Raw genomic sequence first — 24,878 nt, 5'->3', positions numbered from 1 at the left:
GAGGTTGTTTCTGTTCATACTGGAAGTTTGTTTGATATCCAGTATGGTCTTGATTTTAGGTGAAATGCTGTAACTTTTTTCATTTGAAATTTGTCTCATCATGGTGTAATACGCCTTCTCTAAACTATCAAATAGATTGCTCATTACGTTATACCACCAGGAAACAGAAGTCCCTAGTTTCAAACTTCTGCCATCACTGTGTTAACATAATACCCAGAAATCCTGACTCTTGAGATTAAATACAGTTAAAACAGCTGATGCCTCATCAAAGACTAGAAAATTGTATAATATATTTTTAATTTCCAAGAATCTGCCCTTACTTTTTGGGATATTAACTGGGGCAGTGAGTGAAGCTTCCCCTTGGGGAGGCTATCCCCCTGCCCTGCCTCTTCTGGCCAAGGCCCTGCCTCTACCAGCCATGGTCACATGCCTGCTCACTGTTCCCAGCCCCCCTATGACCTCAGCCAGGGTTGGGGAGGCCTGAGAGCTTGACCCCTTCCCCCCATAGCCCCAGTTGGGACAAAGAGGGGGTGAGAGCTCAGTCTGTGCTACGGAGGGAGGCTGAGAGCTCGGCCTCAGGCGGAATCAAGCTCTCATTCCTGGCCAGAATCAAAGCGGTGCTCTCAGCCTGGCCAGAGCTATAAGCCTAGAGCCCTTCCCCCATTCCACCCCTTCCACCTGTGGCCCCACCAATGGTCTCACCCCACTCTGCCCCCACTCTGCCTCTTTCCCTGTGGGCCTGTCCCCCTCTCGTTCTTCTCCCTCCCACCCCCATTGCAGCCCTGAGATTGTGGTAGGGAGCGAGAGCTCCTCAGACCCGCGGCTGTAGTGGGGGGAGATTTTTCCAGCCAATTTGGGGCCCCTGGCCACAGGCGCCATGGGCCTGTGCAGTAATCTGCCATTGTCCTTCTCCCCCTCCCACTTCCCGTAGCGCAAGGTTTGGGGACGCTTAGCCTCCCCCAGCCTCCATTATGTGCAGCCCATGGATATTAAGCAATAAGAGGAGTAAGATACAGAATAATACTTCAAGTTCTAGTTTTTCAAGAGGATCCTGGGAGAGGCAATACTGCCTGAAGGTTAGAGCATGGGAATTAAGAGTGGAAACTCTTGAGTTGTCTGTCAGCAACTGTTTGTTTGGGCAAATCACTTATTTGTAAAATGAGAGTTATACTTTGCTTCCTCACAAGTGTTGGAAGAATTAGTACTTGTAAAGCATTTTAAGATGTAAAGCACTATTAGATGCTTGTCCTCTCAGTGACAAAACTATTTCTACAAGAACCAATAGAAGAAGCAGATGGAGATGGTTTCATGTAGGTGTCTAAAAGGCAAATAAGGAGTTGTAGGGTGCAGAATAAAAGATAATGGAGGCTTCGTCTACACTAGCACTTTTGTTGGCAAAACTTGTCGGTCAGGGGTGTGAAAAAAACCACCAGTGTGGACCAGCGCTAGGTCAGTGGGAGATGCTTTCCCACCAACATAGCTACCGCTGCTCATTGGGGATGGTTTAATTATCAGCGAGACAGCTCTATCCTGCTGGCATAGAGCAGCTACCCAGGAAATGTTACAGTGGCGCAGCTGCAGCGGTACAGCTGTGCTGCTGTAAGGTCAGTAGTGTAGACATAACCTATGTTTTCCATGAGGCATCGGCAGCTTTTCAGCGACGAGCTCAATTAAATGTTTGTTTTGATTTATAGTGGTTCCTGTCATTTCAGAAGTTGGAGATCAGTCTGGTGAGGTAGGTTACTCCAGCTCTCCAGCAGAAGCACCTCCAAGCAAGTCTCCATCAATGCCATCCCTAAACCAGACCTGGCCAGAACTAAATCAGAGCAGCGAGGTTAGTAAAAGTTTCATCTTATATGAGAAGTATTTAGTGGCCACTAACTAAACTGTGGTATAGGTTCATGTTGCATCATATATAGAATGTTACTTCATGAACATGAAACTGCAAGTTAAATGCATTAAATTTTCTATCATTTTTTATATAATCATGCAAGATTTCTGTTTTTTTTAAGAAACCCCACTTCAGTAGAAGTACTATAGGCATGTATGCTGGCTTTGAAGAATGTCTTCAACAGAGCAGTTAATCTTTTACTAAAACATAGGAAAATCATTACCTTTAACATGATATTTTAAATGCTTATGTTTCCTTTCTCCCAAATAAGTAGGGAGCCCATGATGTATAAAATATTAAATTCTGCTTGACCTTAGTACAGTGTTCTTGTAGTGTGCTTGCTGAATAATAAATGGTTAGTATATAACTAACTCCTCCATATCTTGTACTCTGAAGGCTTTTGAGGCTAATGCTAAGTTACAAAATACTCCTATTGGCAGTACAGTTATATCCAGGGGGATTTCCAAGTCTCATTAATGATGGAGTTAAGTGAAAGTTTAAACTGAAAACACTATCAGCAGAATAAAGAATCCATTTTTTATTTTTTTATTAAGTTGGTGATTCAGGATCACAAATTACTTTTTGAAATCAGAGCTACTGCTGCTAACGTTTTAACTTTTTACTAACTGTAATTTTTATATTATGTATCCTTGGTAATTAACAAAGCAGTATCTAAAGAACTTCTGATTAAGCCATGTCAAACAAGTCATTTAGATTTCGGTTTTTGATACATCACTAAAGGTAGCAAGTTATTCCACGACTGTGTGCTTCAGTATCATTGTTTTAATTATCTTTTATCAAGATTGGCTTGAAGAGTCAGCCTGCTTCTACAGATCTGACAATATGACCTAAGACACAGGATATAAACCAGCTAATTCTTAGAACTATTTTAATACTTGGTGCTACGTTATAAACTCTTTGGGGCAAGGAAAGACATTTTGTTTGTACAGTGCCTAACACGATGGCGTCCATATGTTCGAAGACTGGTGTTCCTAGGTGTTACCACAATATAAATAAGATGATATAGGGTTTAATCTATATTCCGTTGGTGCAGAAAAACTAGAAAAGTATTGGAAATACTGGTTATTATGGTAAAGTACAAAAATAATGGGAGCTATAGTATAGCATGTAAAGAGATATTGGCCTAGAAGAATATTTCTCTTGCAGTAGACCCATAAAGCACTGTATATGTTTCATTGAATGTAGGCTATTTGCAGTGAAACAATCATGGAGTTCTCCAGGATTGCTTCTGCGCATGTCCAAGGCTGTGGGTGTTTAGGCTCTGGGGCGCTTAATTACCTGATTCTCTAGAACTGTCTGCCCCAGATATCTCATATATTCAGTGTCCATGAGCTGCCCACTGCAGGAAATCTCTTGGATTTCAGTAGGAAATAGCTTTTACAAACTGAATAGGAAGAAGAGTGGGAGAGCTCAGTTTGAGCGAGTAGTCAGTTTTGAGACCAGAATTTGTTGTTCACTTATTACCTTCGCTTTCAAAATGTGAAGTGGGGGACTACAGCAGCACAAAATTTGAGACAGATTCTTTTAGTAAATTAGTTGTATAATGGACTGAAATGTATCATCTAATAGAATTGTTGCATCTGACACATGAGAAATCTTAAATGGACAGCCATTTTTAGTGCAGATGCTTTATAATCCTGAAATGAGTAATTCACCAGCAAGATAGCCTCAATCCCACAAAAATGTATGGTGGCACTAGTGGAAGGCATTGCCTGAAAAACTTTGCAAGACCATTCAAAGCTGTAATAAATTAGTGAGCTGATTTCAGTCAAGTAAACTAACAATACCTTTGTGAAATATTAACATGCATCAGGCTTTAACAGGACATTTGTTCTAAATTTTTGAATTCAGCAACCCAAGTTATCTTTAAAGGTTGCTTTCTGTGTGAACGTTCCTTCAGCTAGAAGAGTAGGGGAACTACTAAATCTTTTCCTGTACTCTGATAACGCTGACTTTACATACACTTGACTAAAATGATACAAGCCAAGATTTTTTTAAATAAGTTGCTCCTAAAGTTATTTTCCATATCCTGATTTAGGCACCTAATAAGTGGCGTAAATTTGCGCGTCATTCAGCAGCTCCCATTTGTCCCCAAGTGACTTCAGTGATGTTTAACAGGATGTGTACTTCCCTGTAGTATTTCAGAGATATCCACAATGGGTGCTCAGCACTCTTGAAAACTAATGATTTAGGTGCCAGAAATGGACTTGAGACTAAATTTAGGCTCTAATTTCTTGCTCATAAGAATGTTCTAGTTTCATATCGTACCCACAATGGAAACATGCTGTGAGAAAAACTGCAAGAACATCACTCTCATCACTTGAACAAGAATACCTTAATTTAAATATAACCTTTTCCTATTTCAGGCCAAGTAATGTCTGAATTCAGTTTTCACCATATGTGAAATTTTGGCTGGAGAAAACAAATAAAAATGTTTATATTCTCCTGAAATGTCACCTGCTGGGACCCAGCGAATCATTACTTTCAGCTGAAAAAAGGAAATATTGTTCCTACTTTGTAAACATATTACCCGGAGCAATTTTCATAAATAACATTTCACTGTAAGGTGAATGTATGTGTATCTACATACAATGCATCTAGAAGAATGAATTTGTACTTAAATGCTCTCTGGATTTCCTAGCCTGTGTTCAGCTAATGCTAAATTATATCTACATGGTGTAAAATGGATTTTGCAGGTATAAACAGTCATAGGGTAAATTCTTTTGTTAAGAGTTAGAAGGTCATATGGTCATACCATTATGTGTTGAAAAGCTGTATTCCCAACATATAGTACCTATAGTTACAATAAAGATTTGATTTTAACAGATGTCCCAGTAATTTGGCAATCCATAACATACCTATTTCTTGAATTAGACTGGTGTGGAGAACAAGAAAGAAGAAATAACTTGTAATGGTTTCTGGTAGACAGCCTCACTACACTAGTACAGTTGCTCCACAATCCAAAATCCCTTCTGTCTTAGATAATTTTGTTCACCTGAAGTGGCCTGTGGCTCTTTTCTACTGATGTGGGAGTCTGAGATTTTGTTGTCAATTTACAGCCCTACAAGGATTTGGGAAAATACCCAGATTAAGTGATACTAGCAAAGACTAATTGTACTAACATTGCAGTTAATTATTTCTTAGGCTGCATAGTTAAAATAAATGATAGTATGATGAACTTTATTTTTTAACATCAAGATTATTATACTACTTGAAAGATACCATCTGAAGGATTTTCACTCAATTTTTCTTCCCTAGGAATTTGTGCTGAACTCCAAGTTTTTTAGAGTGTTTAGGGTTGTAAGGACTTCCCTGGTGCTCAGGCACTAACTCTTCCCTTTAACTGTTGCTTTTTTTAATCTTTCTAGTCAGTTCTTCTTTGACCATGCAGAGCGGGGCTCCCTGCAGGAGCTATGCCTCTTCAGCTGCTGCTCCAGGTCTTCATTACATTCAGCTTCAACAGTATTTGGGTGTCCTTTATGCTCTACTTCAGTGGTTCTCAAACTTTTTTTTGCAGACCACTTAATGATCTTTCCAAATGTTGTTTGTTCCATTAGCTAACTATTGTAAAGCATCAGAGGGGTAGCTGTGTTAATCTGGATCTGTAAAAGCGGCAGAGTCCTGTGGCACCTTATAGACTAACAGACGTATTGGAGCATAAGCTTTTGTGAGTGAATACCCACTTCGTCAGATGCATGTAGTAAAGCCCTTTGGATAAAAGCGATATATTTAAAAAAAACTTAATTAACTTTTTTTGTTTTACAAATAAAAGTGCACAATTCATATTTTAATATGAATAGTCTTACCTTTCTAAGGCGATGGATGTACCCTCTCTCCTGATCTGGGTCTGGGAAGGAGGGGGTCTCTCCCTTTCTCCCCTGCCACAGCAGCCTCCCGAGCTGGGGCTGGGAAGGAGGGGGTATCTTCCCCTGCCACAGAGCTGAGGCTGGGAAGGAGGACCGTCTCTCTCCCTGGCAGCTGCAGCCCTGCAGCTGAGGAAAGTTGCCTCTTTCTTGGGCTGCCACAACCCTGCACATCCCAAATTCCCCCAGCCCCTCTTCTTACCCCACTGCCCACTCCTACATACCCCTTATTCCCCTCAAGGCCACCACCTCACCTTACATGTGAATCCTTTCCAGGGTCCAGGCACCTAATTAGTGGAGCCACACCTGCGCAGTTCTACTAATTAGGTGTATGGCCCTTCATTCTCTTGTGTGCGGCCGCCCAGGGTCCTTAGAGGGAACTATCTGCAGACCACCTGAATGTAGCTTGCGGACCACAGGTGGTCCACGAACCACAGTTTGAGAACTTCTTCTTTACTCCTTCCGGCTTTGTGCTTGGATCCTTGTTTTTATACTTGTTTTGCTGCACTCACCACTGCTAGCTTGGGAATACACATGAGGTACTGGCCTCAGCACATCTCACGAATTTCAGTTCTATGGTCTAACCTTTACTTTGGATATTAAGGACTTTGGCTTCTTCCTTCTTTAACTCAACAGATAAGTTGGTTCCCTCTCACTTGTTGCTTTAAAAGGTCTTTATCCTCTAGCTTGGTGCTCTGGAAAATCCAAAACTTTCCTCCCAGACTGAGCACTTATTCATTCTGAAGTTTTATTTTTTGTGACTTCCTTTTCTGTCTCAAGATTTTGACTGTATACTCAATCCCTTGAGAATTCTGAGGCAATTATTTAATGGATGAGCAGGTTATTGCATCTTCTAACTGGGTGATGGGAATGCTGTTCAGTGGTGTCACATGTGGCTACATATGTACCTTGAGTACAAAGGCATCATGGGGAACAACTCTGGCTTTTCTAGAAACAATCCCTCAGAGCCATACACTTAAGTATGGCTTGATGCCAGAAGGCAACTACTTAGACCTGTTATGAATGTTGGATCTCCTGGCCACTTAGGTTTTCATAATACCCATGACATGTTTCATCTGAAGACAACTTAGTAGATTCTGAAATCCCAGCAGAGGTCAGAGACTGTGTCCAGATGACATACCTTCATGTTTGTGTTTGCTTTAGTAGCAGTCTAGGAAGCCCATGCAGAGTGACTCCACACCCAGGAAACTTTCTCTCTCCATGAACAGGAGATATTTTCTAGAAATGAGATCAAAGATGTTTGGAGACCTGTTAATCAAAAGGTGGTTCTGGTTTAAACAATTAAACATGCAGCTTAAAAACGGCCATGGGTTTTCTGACAGTGACCGATGCCAGGTGCTTCAGAGTCAACAAACAAATGGGGCAATTTATCAATTGTTCCATCCACTGTCATCTAGTCCCATTTTTCCTCAAGATGTGTGGGAAGATACTGGGTCACATTTCCTGGGCCACTAAAATGTGGGCAAGAGTGAGTTCTGTCCCATAAGACATTCCTCATTGCCATGTATCAGGTGGCAAAGGAGCACTCTTATGGACTGATGGCAATTCTGGTAAATCCTCAGTGAGTGGTTTCTAGTTCAGGAAGTGGTGCATCAGATTTTCTTTTAATGGAAAACACAAGAGGTGAAGTTCTTCCTCTCACATGAGCAAGAAGTTAATATTCTTCTGCCTCTGGTATGGAGAAGAGTCCAGTTTGACAGGTCACGTTTTTTCTTTCCATTGGGAAAAGGAGGATCCTATATGCCCTTCAGTTAGTGCCTGTGGAAACAAGTGTCCTAGCAAAGTTCAGGAGGTACAAAAGTTATCTGAATAACCCCAAACTGACCAGACAGGTATGATTCTTAACTCATTTGCAAGTGGTCAAAGCCCGTTCTGTCAGACTGAGGTTCTCCCATCAATTATTGCTCCAAGTCAGGACACCTCATTCTATTCCAGTGTAGGAGCCCTTTCCCGGACAGGTTGGCTCCTACCCTGTTTAGAGCTCTACAGGCATGGTACATAAGAACAGCCATACTGGGTCAGACCAAAGGTCCATCGAGCCCAGCATCCGGTCCTCTGACCGTGGCCAATGGCAGGTGCCCCAAAGGGAATGGACAGACAGGTTATCAAGTAATCCATGCCCTGTCACCCAATCCCAGCTTCTGGCAAACAGAGGCTAGGGACACCAATCTTGCCCATCCTGGCTAATAGCCACTGATGGACCTAACTTCGAAGAATCTATCTAGCTCCCTTTTGAACCCCGTTATAGTATTGGCCTTCACAACACACTCAGGCAAGGAGTTCCAGAGGTTGACAGTGCGTTGCGTGAAAAAATACTTGTTTTAAACCTGCTACCTATTTCATTTGGTGGCCCCTTGTTCTTGTATTATGAGAAGGAGTAAATAACACTTCCTTATTTACTTTCTCTATACTACTCATGATTTTATAGACCTCTATCATATCCCCCCCCTTAGTTGCCTCTTTTCCAAGCTGAAAAGTCCCAGACTTATTAATCTCTCCTCATACAGAAGCTGTTCTATACCTGTAATCACTTTTGTTGCCCTTTTCTGAACCTTTTCCAATTCCAATATATCTTTTTTGAGATGGGGCGACGACTTCTGCACACGGTATTCAAGGTGTGGGCATACCATGGAGGCAATATGATATTTTCTGTCTTATTATCTATCCCTTTCTTGATGATCCCCAACGTTCTGTTCGCTTTCTTGACTGCCGCTGCACATTGAGTGGATGATTTCAGAGAACTATCCACAATGACTTCAAGATCTTTCTTGAGTGGTAACAGCTAATTTAGACCTCATCATTGTGTATGTATAGTTAGGATTATGTTTTCCAGTGTGTATTATTTTGCATTATGGTGTCTCAAAAGTACCATCTAAAGGCCTCTCATGGCTTCAGAACCCATCTGTAAGAAGGAATTGCAGTTAAGTGAAAAAACATTTGCAGTGGGGTACAAATGGGCCCACATGAACAGCTTCATTTGGCCTATGCAAAATACTTCAACTGTCAAAATGTGATTGTCTGTACTAGGATACTCAAGAAGTTCAATCCAAATTAACTAAAGGTGTGAATCTAAAGTGGATTAAACTGCATAAAATTTGTGTTGAAACTCTCATTCAGACTTAAAGTGGCCTTAATTTAGGTTAGTTATATTTTTGAATAAAGAAACAAAATTAACTAACCTAAATTAAGGCCACTTTAAGTCTGAATGAGAGTTTCAACACAAATTTTATGCAGTTTAATCCACTTTAGATTCACACCTTTAGTTAATTTGGATTAATTTTCCTGAGTGTCCCAATGTAGTCATGGCCTCTGTGCTCTAGCTGTGTTCATTTGGCTGCCCTTTCAGCCTGTCATAAACTAGTCTTAAATAGATCATTTGAAAGATCCTTTTGCAACACTTCATTGAGAATCTGCTGGTGTCAGGATCTTCATATATTCTTGACAAAGCTGACACAGGTTCTCTTTTAAGCCAGTTGGTAGATGTGAACCCAGGTTCCTTATATAGAGGCATTTTCTTGGTGGTAATGACTTCATATTGTAGAGTGAGCTTCAGGAGCTAATGGCCTACCTTCTGGGGTGTTTCATAAGGTTGTGGACTCAGCCGTCTCCAAGTTGATGATGGAATTCCACCTTACTGAGTCTATTGTATTGCCAACATTTTTCCCATGCCTACTGCATTTCCATCTGCTTGAGGTCTTTTTCCATACTCTTGACGTAAAAAGGTTCTTAGAGGTTCTGGTAGGAATGGACACAATTTGAAGTAGGATCCAACAGCTCTTTATCTAGGATCATATAGTGAGGGGATTGCCCATGGAATTTGTGCTTTAAGCACGGTGTGTTGACTTTGAGCATTATTCCAATGGGGTCGGAATGGCTGAGCCCTTGTCTACACTGCAGGCAAAAGTTGATCTAAGCTACGCAATTTGAGTTGCACGAATAGCGTAACTCAAGTCGATGTAGCTTAGATCTGCTTACCACGGGGTCCACGCTATGCGATGTCAATGGGAGACACTCTCCAATCAATTTCCCTTACTCTTCTCAATCCAGTGGAGTACAGAAGTCGATGGGAGAGCAATCTGCGGTCAGTTTAGCGGGTCTTCACTAGCCCCGCTAAATGGACCACCGATGCCTTGATCGCCACATGTGGATCCCCCAGTAAGTGTAGACAAACCCACATTCTTCTGTGCTTAGAGATAAAAACAAAACATTAATACCCTAAGGAGTTCTGCCTGTCTGGCACTTGGGAGCTGAGATCCAAGAATGAGTGTTATGCACGGTCTTTCAAGAAGTATAATTATAAGGTGAGCAATCTAACGTAGGATCATATGGTTCAGCATACAGGTATATCTGTGCTAATACCAGTATTTGATATGTACCTTATAAGAAATGGAAGAACTAGAATTGCTTTAGGTTGTTACACAGATACTTTGAGTCTTAATTGCTCATAAAATACTGGCGTAATATGTCTCAAATGGATTATTCCTATAAATTGAAAGCTTGAAGTTTGGAGTATAAGGGCTTATCTATACATGGAGTTATTAAGGAATAGCTGTCCAAAAACGGCTATTCCTGAATATCTCCATGTTTGGACAGTTATTTCAGAATAAGTGTGTCTTGCTCCTGTTTTGCTTGATGTACTTTTAAAGTGGGTTAAGCTACAGAGGAACCTAGCACACTTATTCCGCAATAAATGTGTCTACACTTGGAGTTGTTCCTGAATAGCTCCATTTGCAGACAAATCCCTAGATAATGGCTTGGTGTTAGGCAATGCATGAGTATGGTTTGGCTCAACTCTTTAAATACTATTTTCTTTTCTGTATATTCTGGAAATGTTCCATTTTTGTAGGAATTGGACAATGGAATATATTATTTCAATGCGGATACTAACACCATTTTGTAAAAGAAAAAATCTTTACTGTACATTTATCCCAAAAAGTTTCTGATCCAGTGTTTGAAATGAAATTTGACTAATATTTACTCACCATTCTACTAATTACAAGACATGTAACTCATTCAGCATTCTTCTTGCAAAGAGTAATCTGATCTTTGATTCTCAATTGCTCCGGTTGCTGCTGCATTTTTTTTTTCCAAGCATGAGGACCTTGTTTGGCAAATATGTATTGTAATATAGCATGGCCCATATGTTGTAGAACTGATCAGAGGTTGACTTGTTGTTGGTTGATAAATTCAAATGTGTTTGAACTCTTTAATTCCTTGCATTGTTTGTTATAATTTAAAAACGTATACACTTTTGTAAAAAATAAATAAAATAAATAAATAAAAGGTGCTCATGCAGAGTAGAATCATTTCTCAGGGGGTTCACTGGCAAGTCAAAGGATTGTTTTAATTAGAATATTCTGTGCTCAATTCAGTATGTCAGCTGACTTTTGCGAGAGTGCTAGAAACACTAAATGTTAAACGCTTTTTTGGTTTTGCCAGTATATAAACATGAGAAGCCTCTGCATAGGATTTATAGTTATGAATATGTACAAGATGTGGCACCACTTCTGTTTTTACAGAATCTGAATGTTTTAACCATTTCTCTATCTTGTATGTATATCAACAGTTTGCATATTTCTTTCACATAAAAAGCTTCAAAATTGTGTGCATATCTACATTTTCAGTGTGGTGCACACAATTCTGATCAAAACTTTAGAGAAAGGTAATACTTTTGGTTGTATATCAATGTCATATTGAAACTGTGAAATAGTCCCTTAATGTATGTTGTTTGTTCCAAGTCAAGCCAATATGATACACAAACACCCTCCAGTGCAACCTCTGAACTACTATGCTAAATTTCTTCTCCAGTGATCTTTTACTCATCTTTCTCATTATGCTGACTTGTCTCTCCTCTGTCTGTTCAGCAGTGGGAGACATTTAGTGAACGCTCTTCAAGCTCACAAACTCTGACCCAATTTGATTCTAACATTGCACCAGCTGATCCTGTAAGTCAATCACTTAGCTTGCTTGTTTGAAATTAATTTTATTAACACTGAATTTCCATACATTGTGTTTTTAGCTATTATGCATGATTCTTGCTTGGTTGGGACTGGTGGCAGGCTTATTAATTTTGTCTGCATTTGATGGAAAGAGGGATTTCCTTTTTTTCCATTCACTCTTAATAGCTGAGTACAGCCAATGTTTTTTTGATTTTGATGCAATAAAAGTGCTATCAAATCTGTGTAAGGAAATGATTTGTGACACTGATGGATGTGTACATTTTATTATGCTTCATTTAAGACTTTTTGAATGTAAACAAAATATAATCAATAGAGCCCCAGTGAACCAATAGTCTTATTAAATCTTTCAGCTGTGTCACCCAAACTTGGACTTCAGCATAGCTCTCTTCTGTTTATGCCTTGTTGATGTTGTGCACATAAAGACTCATAACTGACTTATCCAGTTTATCTGAACATCCATATAAAACTTCATGTTCTTGTTGTATTCCAAAATTGGTGTGGTACTTCATAGTCATACATAATACTGCTATCAAGTTACTCTAGCAATAGTACAACTGCGCTAATTGCAGCATTAGAAACTCTGCAGAAGTGCAGTGAATAGTGATTAGTAGTTAACACCTTGCTAGGTGTAGGGGCCAGTACATATCTTACTGTATTAAATTTATTTAATTTCATAAAGTCTTAGAGATTATATAAATTATTTTTAAACATTTAATAACTCTGTAAAGTCTGAGTTAATACCATTGTTGCTGATATATTTGTATTACAGTAGCATCTAGCTTTCCCAGCCACAGTCAGAGCTCCGCTGTGGTAGGCACTGTATAAATAGTTTCTATCCCAAAAAACTTAGTCCAAAAGCTTCCCTCAAATGTGTGATTTAAAAATATCAAATTAAAACATCTGCCTTACAACTTAATGTAAACATACATGCCTTCTTTGTTTGTATAGTTCTTTACACAACGCACAGTCAACCTGTGGAACTCTTTACTAGAGGATGTTGTGAAGGCCAAGACTGTAACGGGGTTCAAAAAAGAACTAGATAAGTTCATGGAGGATAGGTCCATCAATGGTTATTGGCTAGGATGGGCAGGGATGCAAAACCATGCTCTGAAATATACCTAGCCTCTGTTTGCCAGAAGATGGGGATGGGTGACTAGGGATGGATTACTTGATGATTACCCGTTCTGTTCATTCCCTCTGAAACATCTGGCATTGGCCTCTGTCAGAAAATAGGATACTGGGCTAGATGGGCCATTCGTCTAACCCAATATGGCCGTTCATATGTACTTATCCCTATTGCTCAGGGTAAACATAACTTATCTAAAGCTAATTACTCCTTCATGGAAGAATGTTAAATCACTTTACAACTATTAAATGCCTCCATTTCTTACAGTATACTTATTAGGAAATGCTTAACTAATCAAGAACTGTAGCTATTGCATTGCTTTGTTCAACTTGCATTGTAGTCAGTAATTTATTTTTTAGCAGTAATTAGCAAAAATGACAAGGAATCAACTGAGATGGGGAATATATTTTTTCTGTCCTGTGGATCATTTAACAGATTGATTTTTCTATATTGTGTATATTAAATATTGGCTTAATCACGTTCTTAAAGTCTTGACATATACTTGACTTGAAATGTAACAAGCAGTATAAAGCAGTAACACTTCTTGGAAAAGTAGATTGTTATAGAATATTAGGCAGCTATGAAGCTTAGTTTTATTGCTAACATAACTACTTGAATCTTGAGGCAAGATGAAACCAATTTAATTTTGTTCATATATTCTGCTACCAGAAAACCAAATACCAGCAAATCCAAGTTAGTGTTCGTATTACAGAGATCTTGGACAATGACACCACAGCACAGAGTTTAAAATACTGAAACTTGATGTGGCTTTCTCCTGCCTTTCAGAACCAGGGAGTCAGTTATCTGGAACATCCCTTAGTGACTGACTAAAGAGCAATCACAAAATTAACTTTCTTCAAAACCTTCTTTGCTGTAGGAGAAAACCGCTTGCTGGGCTAAAACGAAAAAAAAAAGGGGCCAGGGAACTTACATATGAGGCATAAGGAAGGGAGGAGTAATACTAAATTTATAGTTTGGGTTTGGGAAAGCTGAAATTGCATTTTCAAATACATCAGTAAAAAATAAAACTTGCCTTTTGTCACTGACGTTCCCTTAACTAAGTTGGGCAACATTATATCAAGCTATTCTAAATTTAAATTACACAAGATTTTTGTAATAGCCATACTTCAGAGTACATATGGAACATTCAGAAGGATGGTTGATAGCTACAATAGAAGACTGATCTATATATTAAAAACTTCCATAGAAAGCATGATATCCTCTCAAACCATGTTCATGCCTAAAGATCTTTTAATGTTCATAGTGGTGGTTGAACTGTGGTAAGGAAGTGTTCTGTTTACATTTGCAGTATACATTTAAACTTTTTATCTTCCCAGTACAGGGCAGGTTAGTTTAAACAATGTAGAAATTACTCATGTTATATACATGTACTCGCCTTGTGAAAATGAGCTAACTGAAACACAATTTAAAGCGTGTTAATTTTCAAGAGCAGTTTTAAATTTAAGACTGTTCTCCTCCCAGATACATATGCATATTTGCCATTGCCTTCAGTGGGAGTTGAGCACTCTTGAGTGCAGAGCTTGGCTTTGGTGGGGATATGAGTGTGAAATCTGGTAGCCCTTTATAGAGCTTAGCCCATTTCATGTCTCAGCCCATTTCATCTGACAATGGCCATAGAAGTATTTCATATAGATAACTGTTGCTGACATTTAGAGCCACTATCTCTGTCTTTTGGTGGCAGGTTAGACATCTCTTGAAGGGTATCTTAAAAAAAGCAAAACAGAACACAAGCTTCCATCATGCCTTGTAATATATTAATGGGCTCCTTGAAATAGTGTGAATTTTACTGTACAGTAGAATTTTTAGACGGTCAAGCCGTAAGAGTTTCCAGGATATTCTAATTTTATATTTTTGAAGCATCAGAAGTACATGGAGCACTCTGAAATGTCTACATCTAATGATCCTAATATTAAGCTTAAAAAGAAATTGAGTATTTCATAGCGTGGACTACATTTTGTGTTTCATGGACATACAACACACCTGTGGCAACCAAGCCATTTGGTTATAGGGAAAGGTAATAATGGAAAGTATTTAAGGTATTTAGCTGTCTTTTGAGGCAGCTTAGCAGCTACAGACACAGCTAGTACAATGTGACCGGCAGACATCTATGAAGTAGAGACCAAAGTTTGGAGACCACTGTAGAAAGTCTAAATACCTGTACACTTGCACAGAGTTTAAGGATATTTTCTCTCTCCCCCCACCCCCCCACCAAAAAAAAAAAAAAAGAGAAAGAAACCACGAGGAGTCCTTGTGGCACCTTAGAGACTAACAAATTTATTTGAGCATAAGCTTTCGTGGGCTATAACCCACTTCATCAGATGCTTATGTCCAAATAAATTAGTTAGTCTCTAAGGTGCCACAAGGACTCCTCATTGTTTTTGCTGATACAGACTAACATGGCTACCCCTCTGAAACCTGTTCTATCTCAGGGTTTTATATTGCCACCGATCACCATAGTATCAAGTTCATAGAAACTCAGTAAAAATGTTTGCTTATGAATATAAGCTTGGAAACTGCAACTGAATGCAGTCAAAAGCAGCTCTTAACGCATTTAAAAGCAAAAATAAAAACTCTTCTTCCTTCTCTGCAGGATACTGCTATTGTTCACCCAGTTCCCATTCGAATGACTCCAAGCAAAATCCACATGCAGGAAATGGAACTTAAAAGAACTGGAAGTGGTAAGCTATATTCTTGTGCTAATTATGAAAGCAGCTGCTGTGTTCGTATAACATCTTACTGAATACTTAACGTGGTGATGACTTTTAGAGCTCAGTTTTCTTGCATAACAATTCTGCCTTGTGTCCTTGCACTTAGACAATAGTATCAGGGGCTCCAACCGGTATAACTATTCCAAGTGGTGGAGAACCTCATGAATTAAAGGAGCATTCTGACACAATGATTTAGAGGGTTTATGGTTGCTGTGAGAATTTCTCCATCTGCTTCTAGGATAAGATTGTTTGGAGTAGATTGGAAGCATCAATATGCAGATCTGGGTCACGAGTGGGAGAACTTTCCCAGATTTGCATGTTCAAGTTCTTGAGGTGCTTGAGGAGCTTTGGACTATGACCTGCTACTTAGTCTGGTCAGTTCTATTTAGTAAAATAGAGATTTGGTCTGTTACTGCTGGAGGCTTTCATCTCATCCATTTGAAACCTGCTAGTCTTCCTCAACTTATTTCTATGCCCATTCTCCAACATCTCTTGATTCTGACAATCTTGCCATATTATTGCCCAGTGTCTAACCTTCATTTTTTTTGCTGGGTGAGGCGCATGGGCTCCTATAATGTGCTAACACTGTAAATTCTAGAGATTTCCAGATAGCGTCAGTAGCCAAGAGCATGTTCCTTTTGCATTTGTCAGGGGAGATGAAACATGCCTCTATGGTGCAGGTTTTGCCACATTTACTCATACCTGTTCACACCCTATTCACACTCTACATAGGGCTTCATTTGCACACCACTTGGAAACTGCATTTAGTACAGATAGCAGTTGCCAGATTGTTTACCACTACTCTTTATATGGGGTGCACTTCACCAGTGAATCATAAATTGATTGACGTCCCATTTGTTTCCAAATGCAGTTCAGGTTATTAAGCTTTAACTGTAAAACCCATTGTGGTTTGGGTCTTGTGTATCTGAGATCACTGCTTTTTGCTGTACTCTGGGGTTTGTGATCATATGAGGCGCTTGAATTAATAGTCTGTAGGGGAAGAGCCTTTAGTCTGGAATTTGCTTCTCCTTTGGGTCCAACATATAATGAATTTATTGACCTCCAGAGCATGTTGCAGAGCCTACTGTCCTTTGATTTTCAGAAGAGTGGGGAAGTAAAGTGAGGGTTTTTTTGATGTGCATCAGTGAATATATCAATTTAGATTTTATTTTAGATTCATTTAGAACTTTTGACAAGGGCATTATGTTTTTTTTGTTTTTTCTTAAAGGCATACTTGTCTGATGTCATGTCTTATAACAATGTACATTATTATGGTAGTACCTAGAGGACATGGCCCCATTTTGCTAGGCACCGCGTAGATATATAACAAATGGCCCCTGCCCCAAAGAGTATATAATCAAGGTAGGCGATCTATTGCAGGGACTTGCTTATGTCATGTTTGTATAGTGCCTAGCACAATGGGACCCATATTGTTAACTTAAAACCTAAAACTGCAATATTTTATAAACGTGACTGTAATTTTACAATATTACATAGAAGGACAAAACAAATGTCTGAAAGCATGTAAGGATACATACACTCAGGCATTTCACCACTGACCCAAGAAATGAATGTTTTATAAGATTATATATTTGGAAAAATTATTAGATATATGCCTATTAACCAGTGCAATTATATACCAATATTGAAATGTAAAGTTTCAAAGTTTAATTTTTATTTATGAATTTAATAGTTTGTGTTTAAAATTATAATGGTGTGGATAGTATCATTGTAGTTTACCCATCTCTAAAATTCCGGTCAAGTGCAAAATTTTGGTTTAGGGCTGAACTTTCATTAATGACGACTTGGCCTCTGAGGAGAAGGATAGTTTGTGTATTTTGTATATCACTTAATCTTACATAAAAAGAATAGCAATAATCTTTTTTTCACCTAGATCTTGCTAATCCTACTAGCCCTCTACTTGTGAAACCACCTGACCTCTCAGAAGAAAATAATATGAGTTCATCAAAATTTGTAGCTGGAAATACAGTTGGTAAGTATCAAAGCATCTTTTAACCCAGTGGTGCCTAACCTATGGCCCACAGGCTGAACAAGACCCACCAGAGCATTTCATAAGACCCATGACCTGCTTCAACACAGTATACTAACGGCTGATTCATTAGTGTTTTGTTGTAATGTTTACATCATTTTCATCTTCACAAAAGTATGTAGAATCTGTTTGGCTCACACAAGGTTGTGCTTAGGTTTATGTGGCTCTCCTGTGTAATTAGGTTGGTTACCACTGTTTTAACCCATTTATCACACTTTAAAGGAATGTCAACCTGAATTATTGTTCTTGATCTCTCCAGCTAATAAGAACACAAACGGTTCCTGAAAAGCAAGAAACTTAGTAAAACAGATGTCCAGCATAGTATTTTGACTTAGGAAGTATCTTCCCATCTTAAAAAAAGATAAAGGGATAGGTAATAGCAGATAAAAATAGGTATAGCTTCTCTGGCTCCTTCACTGGAAGTGTGCCAATTTATGCCATTTGAGGATCTAATCCGAAATCTGGTAAGAAATTAACTGTTTTATTTTAACTGATAAGACTATTTTCCTGTTCTCAGCCATAATCCCAGACATGTAAGCTGGCTGCACTATTCTTTATCTCCAGCAGAAATAGCTTTAAGTAAAGCTTGATCCCACTCTTGTCTCAAAACCAAATAGCAACATATTTTTTGAAGCTTAGAAAACTGTTGTATACCAAAGGGAGGGGAGGCATCTTCTGTCACTGTTTCAGTTCCTTTGAAAAATTGTGAGCCAAATACCACAATTCCTTGTGATTGACTTTTGACATTTTTTCTAGGTACAGTTAACTTGTCAACCCTCTGTTTACCCTGGTTGCAGTAATTTGGTTTTTAATATTCTCTACACCAACTATATATATTGTACTGTACAGATTTAATTAGCTGTTCTATGTAATCACACAGACTAGTCACAAATCAGATCTTAGTCTAAAGTATCTAATCTCTAGTTTTTATTCCTGAAACTGTTTTCCATTCACTTTGTTCATTATATTGTATAATTTCCTTCAGTAGAAATTAATACCTGACATTAGTGCTCTTGGATCCTTTGTCATGAAGTATGGAGGTAGCTTAAAACTATCACATGGCATCAGCTGGCAGAACATTCTGCAGCAGCCGTATAAGGCAGTCAATAGATCCCTTTTTTCAACAGCATTTCCCTTACTCTTGAACTCTATTTCAGTGGTATAGTTTTCTTTCTGGGTCACTTCTTTTTGGGCCCCTTCTCTCTTTCCCTGTCCCTTTTCCTGCTGCAGAATGCCCAGACCTTACTCAGAAGTCTTCCAATATGGTGGAGAAAATGTACAATGACATGCTGTCTTGTAGTAGGAGACTGCTGCTCCATTCAGGGCCTGAATTCTGAAAGGGCTCTTTCTGGTTCTCACTCCTTGTTAGAGCAGTCTGGCCCTGAAGACAAGTGAGACAAAAGTAATAGTGTGGAAAAGAAGGCAGCAGCCTGCAGCCACTAAACAGGAGAAGCCAAATGCCATGCCTCTTCTAATTCTATAATTCTCAGCATGCTAGCCTGTATATATTTTATTTCAGCAATCTGCCAGCAACCCGTCTTGTACTGTTGTGTAGTCTTCTGCCCTACTGGGTAAATGTAGGCAAGTCAAAGGTCATTGAGTAGAAATGTTTTCTCTAGCCATGATATGGACAAGGTGCAGGTGGTGAGGAAATGAAGGCACCTGTTGACTTCTCTTGTCCAGAAGTTTCCAAAAAAAAATATAAAAAGGAAAGCAAATACGTGAGAAGTGGAAGAAGTTTTTTATGCACCATGATCCCCTATACAAGGAGAATTATCCAACTCCAAAAATCTGACCTAGCATCATATGGAAGGCTGTTAATTTCACCCTATGGACAGAAAGGTCAGCTTCTTTCTTCAGGCTCAGTTTAGATAAGAGGATATTAATAAGGAAGTAGCTTCTTACCGCTAACCAAAAAGAGACTCCACTTTGCTTCTAAATCCATTTGTGGAGGATACAATTTAATAAATATTGGTATTTCCCAGCCAAAATAGTGCAGTTACATGAGTTTCAGTAAGAGAATGCTTAAAAATCTCTTGCAGCCACTTCTAAGTTGAGAGTACTTCCTACCAAGGGTGAATTTCCCTCCAAAATCATCAAATCTGCAAAACAGATGTTTCTGAAGTGGAAGTAAGAGTCAAGCCTTTCCTTTTGTCCATGTTCTTAGCTAGTCTATGCTAGCTTGATGGAAGAAACTAAACACTGATTTAATCCAAGTACAAGATGATAAAATGTCAAAAGTATTGTGAACAAGATCTCAACTGTCTCTATTTTGTGGCAAACCTGTATGAATGCATTCCATTTTTCCCCTCAAGGGCTTAAAGGCATTGAAATCAGTTACAAGGCTGTATCATTGATTCTGTTTATGGAAGACCAAAACACAAGCCAAAAGATCGGTATCCTCAGCCCAAATCAGTGGGTGGCTGCCTACTGGACAAATCTGAAAGTGGTGGAAATCATTATGTGGGGAGAGAAATTCTAACATTCTACAGGGCCTTAATAGAAGTAAAAGGTCTTGCAACTCTGGATATACCAGGAAGAATTCTTCCTGTAACAGAAGAGGGTAGTGGAATAAAAGAAAATAGAGGTCACATTCCTCTTGGTGGAACATCAGTGGCCTGAAGTTCTGCTGAAGTTGTCTGTCTCAAATCCAAGACCCTTCTCAAACACTGGAAGGCTATGCCTTTCCCAGGAGAAATTGCAAAATGCTATTACAAACAAGTACATACAGAAAATAATTTGGAAGGTTATTCTAATCTGTATACCTCAAGAAACCAGTTAATGCCATTGGAACTGAGTGTCTCTAATACTGTGACACACAAAATGTGAGAGGGTCTCTTTAAGGATTTTTTCCTCATCATGGACTAACAGATGAGGAGGGGAATCAGGTAGTCCAGGGAGGTTACCTTATTCCTTTCTGATAGTTTTATACAGCTGCCCATCACCATAGTATCTGAGCACCTTGCATATGAAATCAGTAGCAAGGTCCCTAGTGAACTTGGTGGAGCCAGTAGCTTGTCTCCCTTTTCAGTTTAAAAATTCTTGAGGACTTTATTTTGTTTAGTTTTTGGTTCATTTGTATGGTGGCTTTTTGGGCAGGGAGCGAGGAGGGAGTCGTTTGGGTAGAAGGAAGTACTGTTCTTGCTGTGGTAGGTAGATTTGTTCTAAGAGGAAAATTCTGCAGTTTCCTATGGACAATCAGACGGGACTTATCTGTCTTCTGGAAGCTTGTTTCATAGCCAGATCTCCTTGACTGAGAGTGCTTTGCTCTTAGCTCTCAGGTGCTTCCTTCTGGGCTTTGTGGTCTGCATTTCCCTAGAGGAGTGCAACTGTCTCGGTGATTCACAGATCAGATTCAGTCTTTAATGTGTCTGGGGCTTGAACCATAACCTTCTTTGAAGATCAGAACCAAGACCTTAAACTAGTATCTGAAAATGACTGGGAGCCTGTGGAGGGACTCAAGCAAGGGTCTGATGTGCTCACGGAAGCCTAGACCATGGAGGTTCTTGTGCATTTTCACATTCAGCTTCAGATACAGTGAATTTCAGTAATCCTGTCTGGAAGTAATAAGTGCTTGGATCACTGTGGCCAGGTCCACATTCAAGAGGAAGGGATGAAATTTCCCAACAAATAAGAAGTGAAAAGATCTTTAGACACTACCATTACTTGGTCTTCTCTCTCTGCACAGGTTACTTGTTTGTAGAGGGGGAAGAGGATAAACCCTTTCTTTAGAAAGCGGTAGCTGGAGAAAAGGTTGGCTTGCAGTCTGCCTAGCCACTTGAACTCCTCTGGAGCTGGAATTGCAGAGTCACTACATGAGAAGAAGTGAACGCAAGTAATATTTGGAGCAAGGAGAAAATTCTTTTCTCCAGGTTTTATAAAAAAAAAAAAAAGCTAAGCAGTGCTGCATGAGAACACCTTTCAGTAAGAAATTATTTTGAATCCATTACTTATTTAAATTAGGTTAAATTCTGGTTAAATCATGTAGGCTTTTGCTATTGACTTTAAGAAATTCTAGAATCATCAGATGTAGGAGACATAGAAGATTTGCAGACCAGATTGCCATCCCAGGATATACTGGAATACGCTGGGGAATGGGATGGTTGGTTATGAAGAAGCTGGTCATCTGCACCTAGTAAACAGACCTCTAGAACGCAGCTTCTTTCCTCCCTGAACTGGCTGTTACCTACCTGAAAATAAAGTTGTTCTCTCTCTGGGAATACACTCCTGCAGTACTTCCCTTTTAGAAAGTTTTACTCAGACCAGTAGAAAACTAGCATTACTAACAGAATTAGGAAAAAATCTAAATTCTGAACAATGTGCAAAGGAGGACTTTTGCAGAGTTGTTTCCCCATCCTTGCAGGAGTTACTCACGCTCCTCCAGTGTCATCAAGGGAAGGGAAGTGAAGTACTGTTGCAATTAAGTGTATAATGCCCAAATTGCCTTATCCAAACATATTTAGAAGAAACCATCCTATTACAAAAAAGTCCAGTAACTTTCTGTTGGAGTGATAAAGCAAGTTTCTTGCCCAGGGAGGTTTACCATCCTTTACTAAAAGGCATCTTGGATCTTGAGTGGCTCTACAAACATACTCAATACACCAGGCTCAAGATACAGACCACTTCATCCACTATATAACTAGCTTATATTACAACATTTCTTTCTCATTCTGTAGACTTGAAGGAGGCTTCCTTACATATAGTTGCCTTAAGACCAGGGTCACATCAAAATAATGTAGTTCCATTTCACTCTGTGCCCATGTAGAGTATTCATGAATGTATTGGATACTCTGATAACACCCCCAACCAAATCTGAGGTTCTATATTTTTGTCCATTATTTCTTATTCTGGTATGAGACAGGATGAAGGAAGTGGTGTTGAAAGTGGTATCAGACATAGCAGTTCAGTGACACTGGTTCATTCTAAATTTAGAAAGCCAATCTATACCCAACACAGAAGGTTAATACAGTCTTCTGTGGATTTATGAAAACTAAGTTCTATTCCTGCTGATCATTTCAAAGATCAGAATGAAGATAATCTCCAGGTTTCCTCTGTAAAATGTATAAGAAGCTTTTAGAAAGCAAGGGAACTTGTTCGGTTGAGCACGGATAGTGGTTGGCAGTCTACTTCTACCTTGTGAGCAGAGGTTTTTGCAAGAACTTCGCAAAAACTTCATCTAACATTTACACTGCCACAAAATATTAATACAGTGTTCCAAGCTTGCACAGACATTGTCTTTGCACACAGGGTTCTTCAAGTAATGGTTAGACTCTGAACCGTTCTATACACAGTGTTTTAGAGGTCTGTTTCCACTCTGTTGGATGAGGGGGAGTGCTATTGAAGGTTCTTACTTGTCTATTTCTTATCCAGGCGCCCTCGGTTTTTAAAGGATGTATATATATTTGGATATCAACATTTTCATTCTGTACATAGTTCCCACACTGAGTAGGTTTTCCTTTTTTACACCCATACATATCTAAATGTTAATCTGCTATGCATAGAATTTTTTCTGTTCTTGGAACTGAAACTAAGTACAGTGATGCCTCTGGCTGCCTCCTTATTCTATGATAAGGGACTTAGCCCAACTGCACAGGGTACGGGGACCTGCAATCTTCCTTTAAAACAAAAACTGACAGGTGAGAATTTCTTAATGTAAAGATACCATCTCTGTAGTATTCTCACCTCTGGGTCTCAGCTCACCAGTGAGACAGATGGAAGTGCAAACTTAATTTTTTTGGACTTTTTTTAGCTTTCAAAAGAGAAATCCTCAGATCATAAGCCTGAGTTGACTTTAACAGTTGAGCACTGGGCCTCTGTCTGTATCACCCAGCTTCACTCTAGTCCCAGCTAGGTAGCTTCACTACTGAAGCATCCTGCAATATCTTTTCCACCAGTGATTCCAGCACAGTCCCCAGTATCCTTTGGTCTCAGTGTTTGAAGTCAACACTTATAGCTTGTTGGATGCTACACAACACCTCTGTAGAAAGACATCCACTCGTTCCATAGAAGGCAATGAAATTAAAGGCCACCCTTGGTTCTTTTAAGTCTCTCTTGTCCTTCTGGTCCACCTCTGTAGGGAGAGAAGATGTGCCTCACTTAAAAAGCAAGCTTTTCCGTCAGCAGCTGACTTCTAGGGTGCTCAGGGCACTCTGCCTCCATATCAGCAGCAACATAAAGGTTTTAACTTTCCTTTCAATGAACATTTTTAAGGGTTCTAGAATATATTACTAGCCAGAGTTTGCCAGGAACTCCTGTTTTTTGGAGCTATACTGTAACCTTTTGTCCTGAGCTCCAGAGGTCTTGGATATAATGTGGGGCCTAAACATATTCTGTAGAGCCAAAACATTAGGTTTTCTTAAAGTCCTATTGAATCCATCCTGTTACTCAGCCAAGAATGCTTTTTAACTTACTCTTATTCGTGAAAGATACTATAGGAAATCCAGACCCATGCCAATGAGATAGGTGGGATTTTATTCTACATGCTTCCTGATAATTAAAGATGAGGAAACTTCTGTGTGTCATGGATCTCAGGGACCCAAATTGGTTTTTTGGCCAGAGAAATTCTAGATAGGCATGAACTCTTCTAAATTAATACTAATGCTTTAAATGGTAGATGGAAAAAGATTTGAGCTATAAACAGGACAATGTGGATCTCTTTACCTGTTCTTCACCAGCTTCTTGACCTATGAGATTAATTTAGACTAACTTCATCCAACTGCATTTGTCAGTTACTTAGGCATCTCATGAACCAGTGTCACTGTATCACCTTCTTTTCAGGTTCTTGTGGGTATTGACTCTTTTTTGGAAGCCCTTTGTGTCATAAGAGATTAATATATTCTGCCAAAGATACTAACTAACTCAAAAGGAGACTTCATTATCTGAGACTGTTTTCTTAAATAGGCATCCACTTTTCTGACTGCAATAACCTCAGGTCATAGCGAGTCTCATGCTGTAGTGATTATCAGCTAAACCATGCTTCCCCAGAATGAAGCCGTGGTATGGGCTCATCTGAGATTCCCCTCAAGATGGTGATGGAATTCCATCTTAATGAGCCAGTTTGTTCCACCTCCACATTCACATGTGAGAGCCTTTTCTGTCTGCTTGAGAAGTTTTTAGTGGTTCTGCTCTGAGCTACTTAGATCCTGACAGTCAACCCAACTTGACAAATTCCCAAGGCAGTGCTATCACGTAAGAGGATTGTATCTAAATATTTCTGT

At 39.3% G+C, this 24,878-nt stretch overlaps 1 protein-coding gene across 9 annotated transcripts in view; it reads left to right on the top strand.

Moving 5' to 3' along the window:
* Positions 1-24,878, top strand: part of REPS1 (RALBP1 associated Eps domain containing 1) — a 109,996-nt gene that overhangs the window by 67,565 nt on the left and 17,553 nt on the right. For 5 of the 9 annotated variants that reach the window (XM_074948518.1, XM_074948524.1, XM_074948525.1 and 2 more), the window contains exons 9-12: positions 1,695-1,834; positions 11,661-11,741; positions 15,494-15,581; positions 17,506-17,604. In XM_074948518.1, the coding sequence (XP_074804619.1) occupies positions 1,695-1,834; positions 11,661-11,741; positions 15,494-15,581; positions 17,506-17,604 (408 nt within the window). The remainder of the gene's footprint in view (positions 1-1,694; positions 1,835-11,660; positions 11,742-15,493; positions 15,582-17,505; positions 17,605-24,878) is intronic. The other 4 variants (XM_074948520.1, XM_074948519.1, XM_074948522.1 and 1 more) reach the window with 3 other exon arrangements.

Source organism: Natator depressus, chromosome 3, assembly GCF_965152275.1.
Source record: "Natator depressus isolate rNatDep1 chromosome 3, rNatDep2.hap1, whole genome shotgun sequence".
Taxonomy (NCBI): domain Eukaryota; kingdom Metazoa; phylum Chordata; order Testudines; family Cheloniidae; genus Natator; species Natator depressus.
The sequence above is the reverse complement of the archived record's forward strand: the minus strand, read 5'-3'. Positions and strand labels throughout refer to the sequence as shown.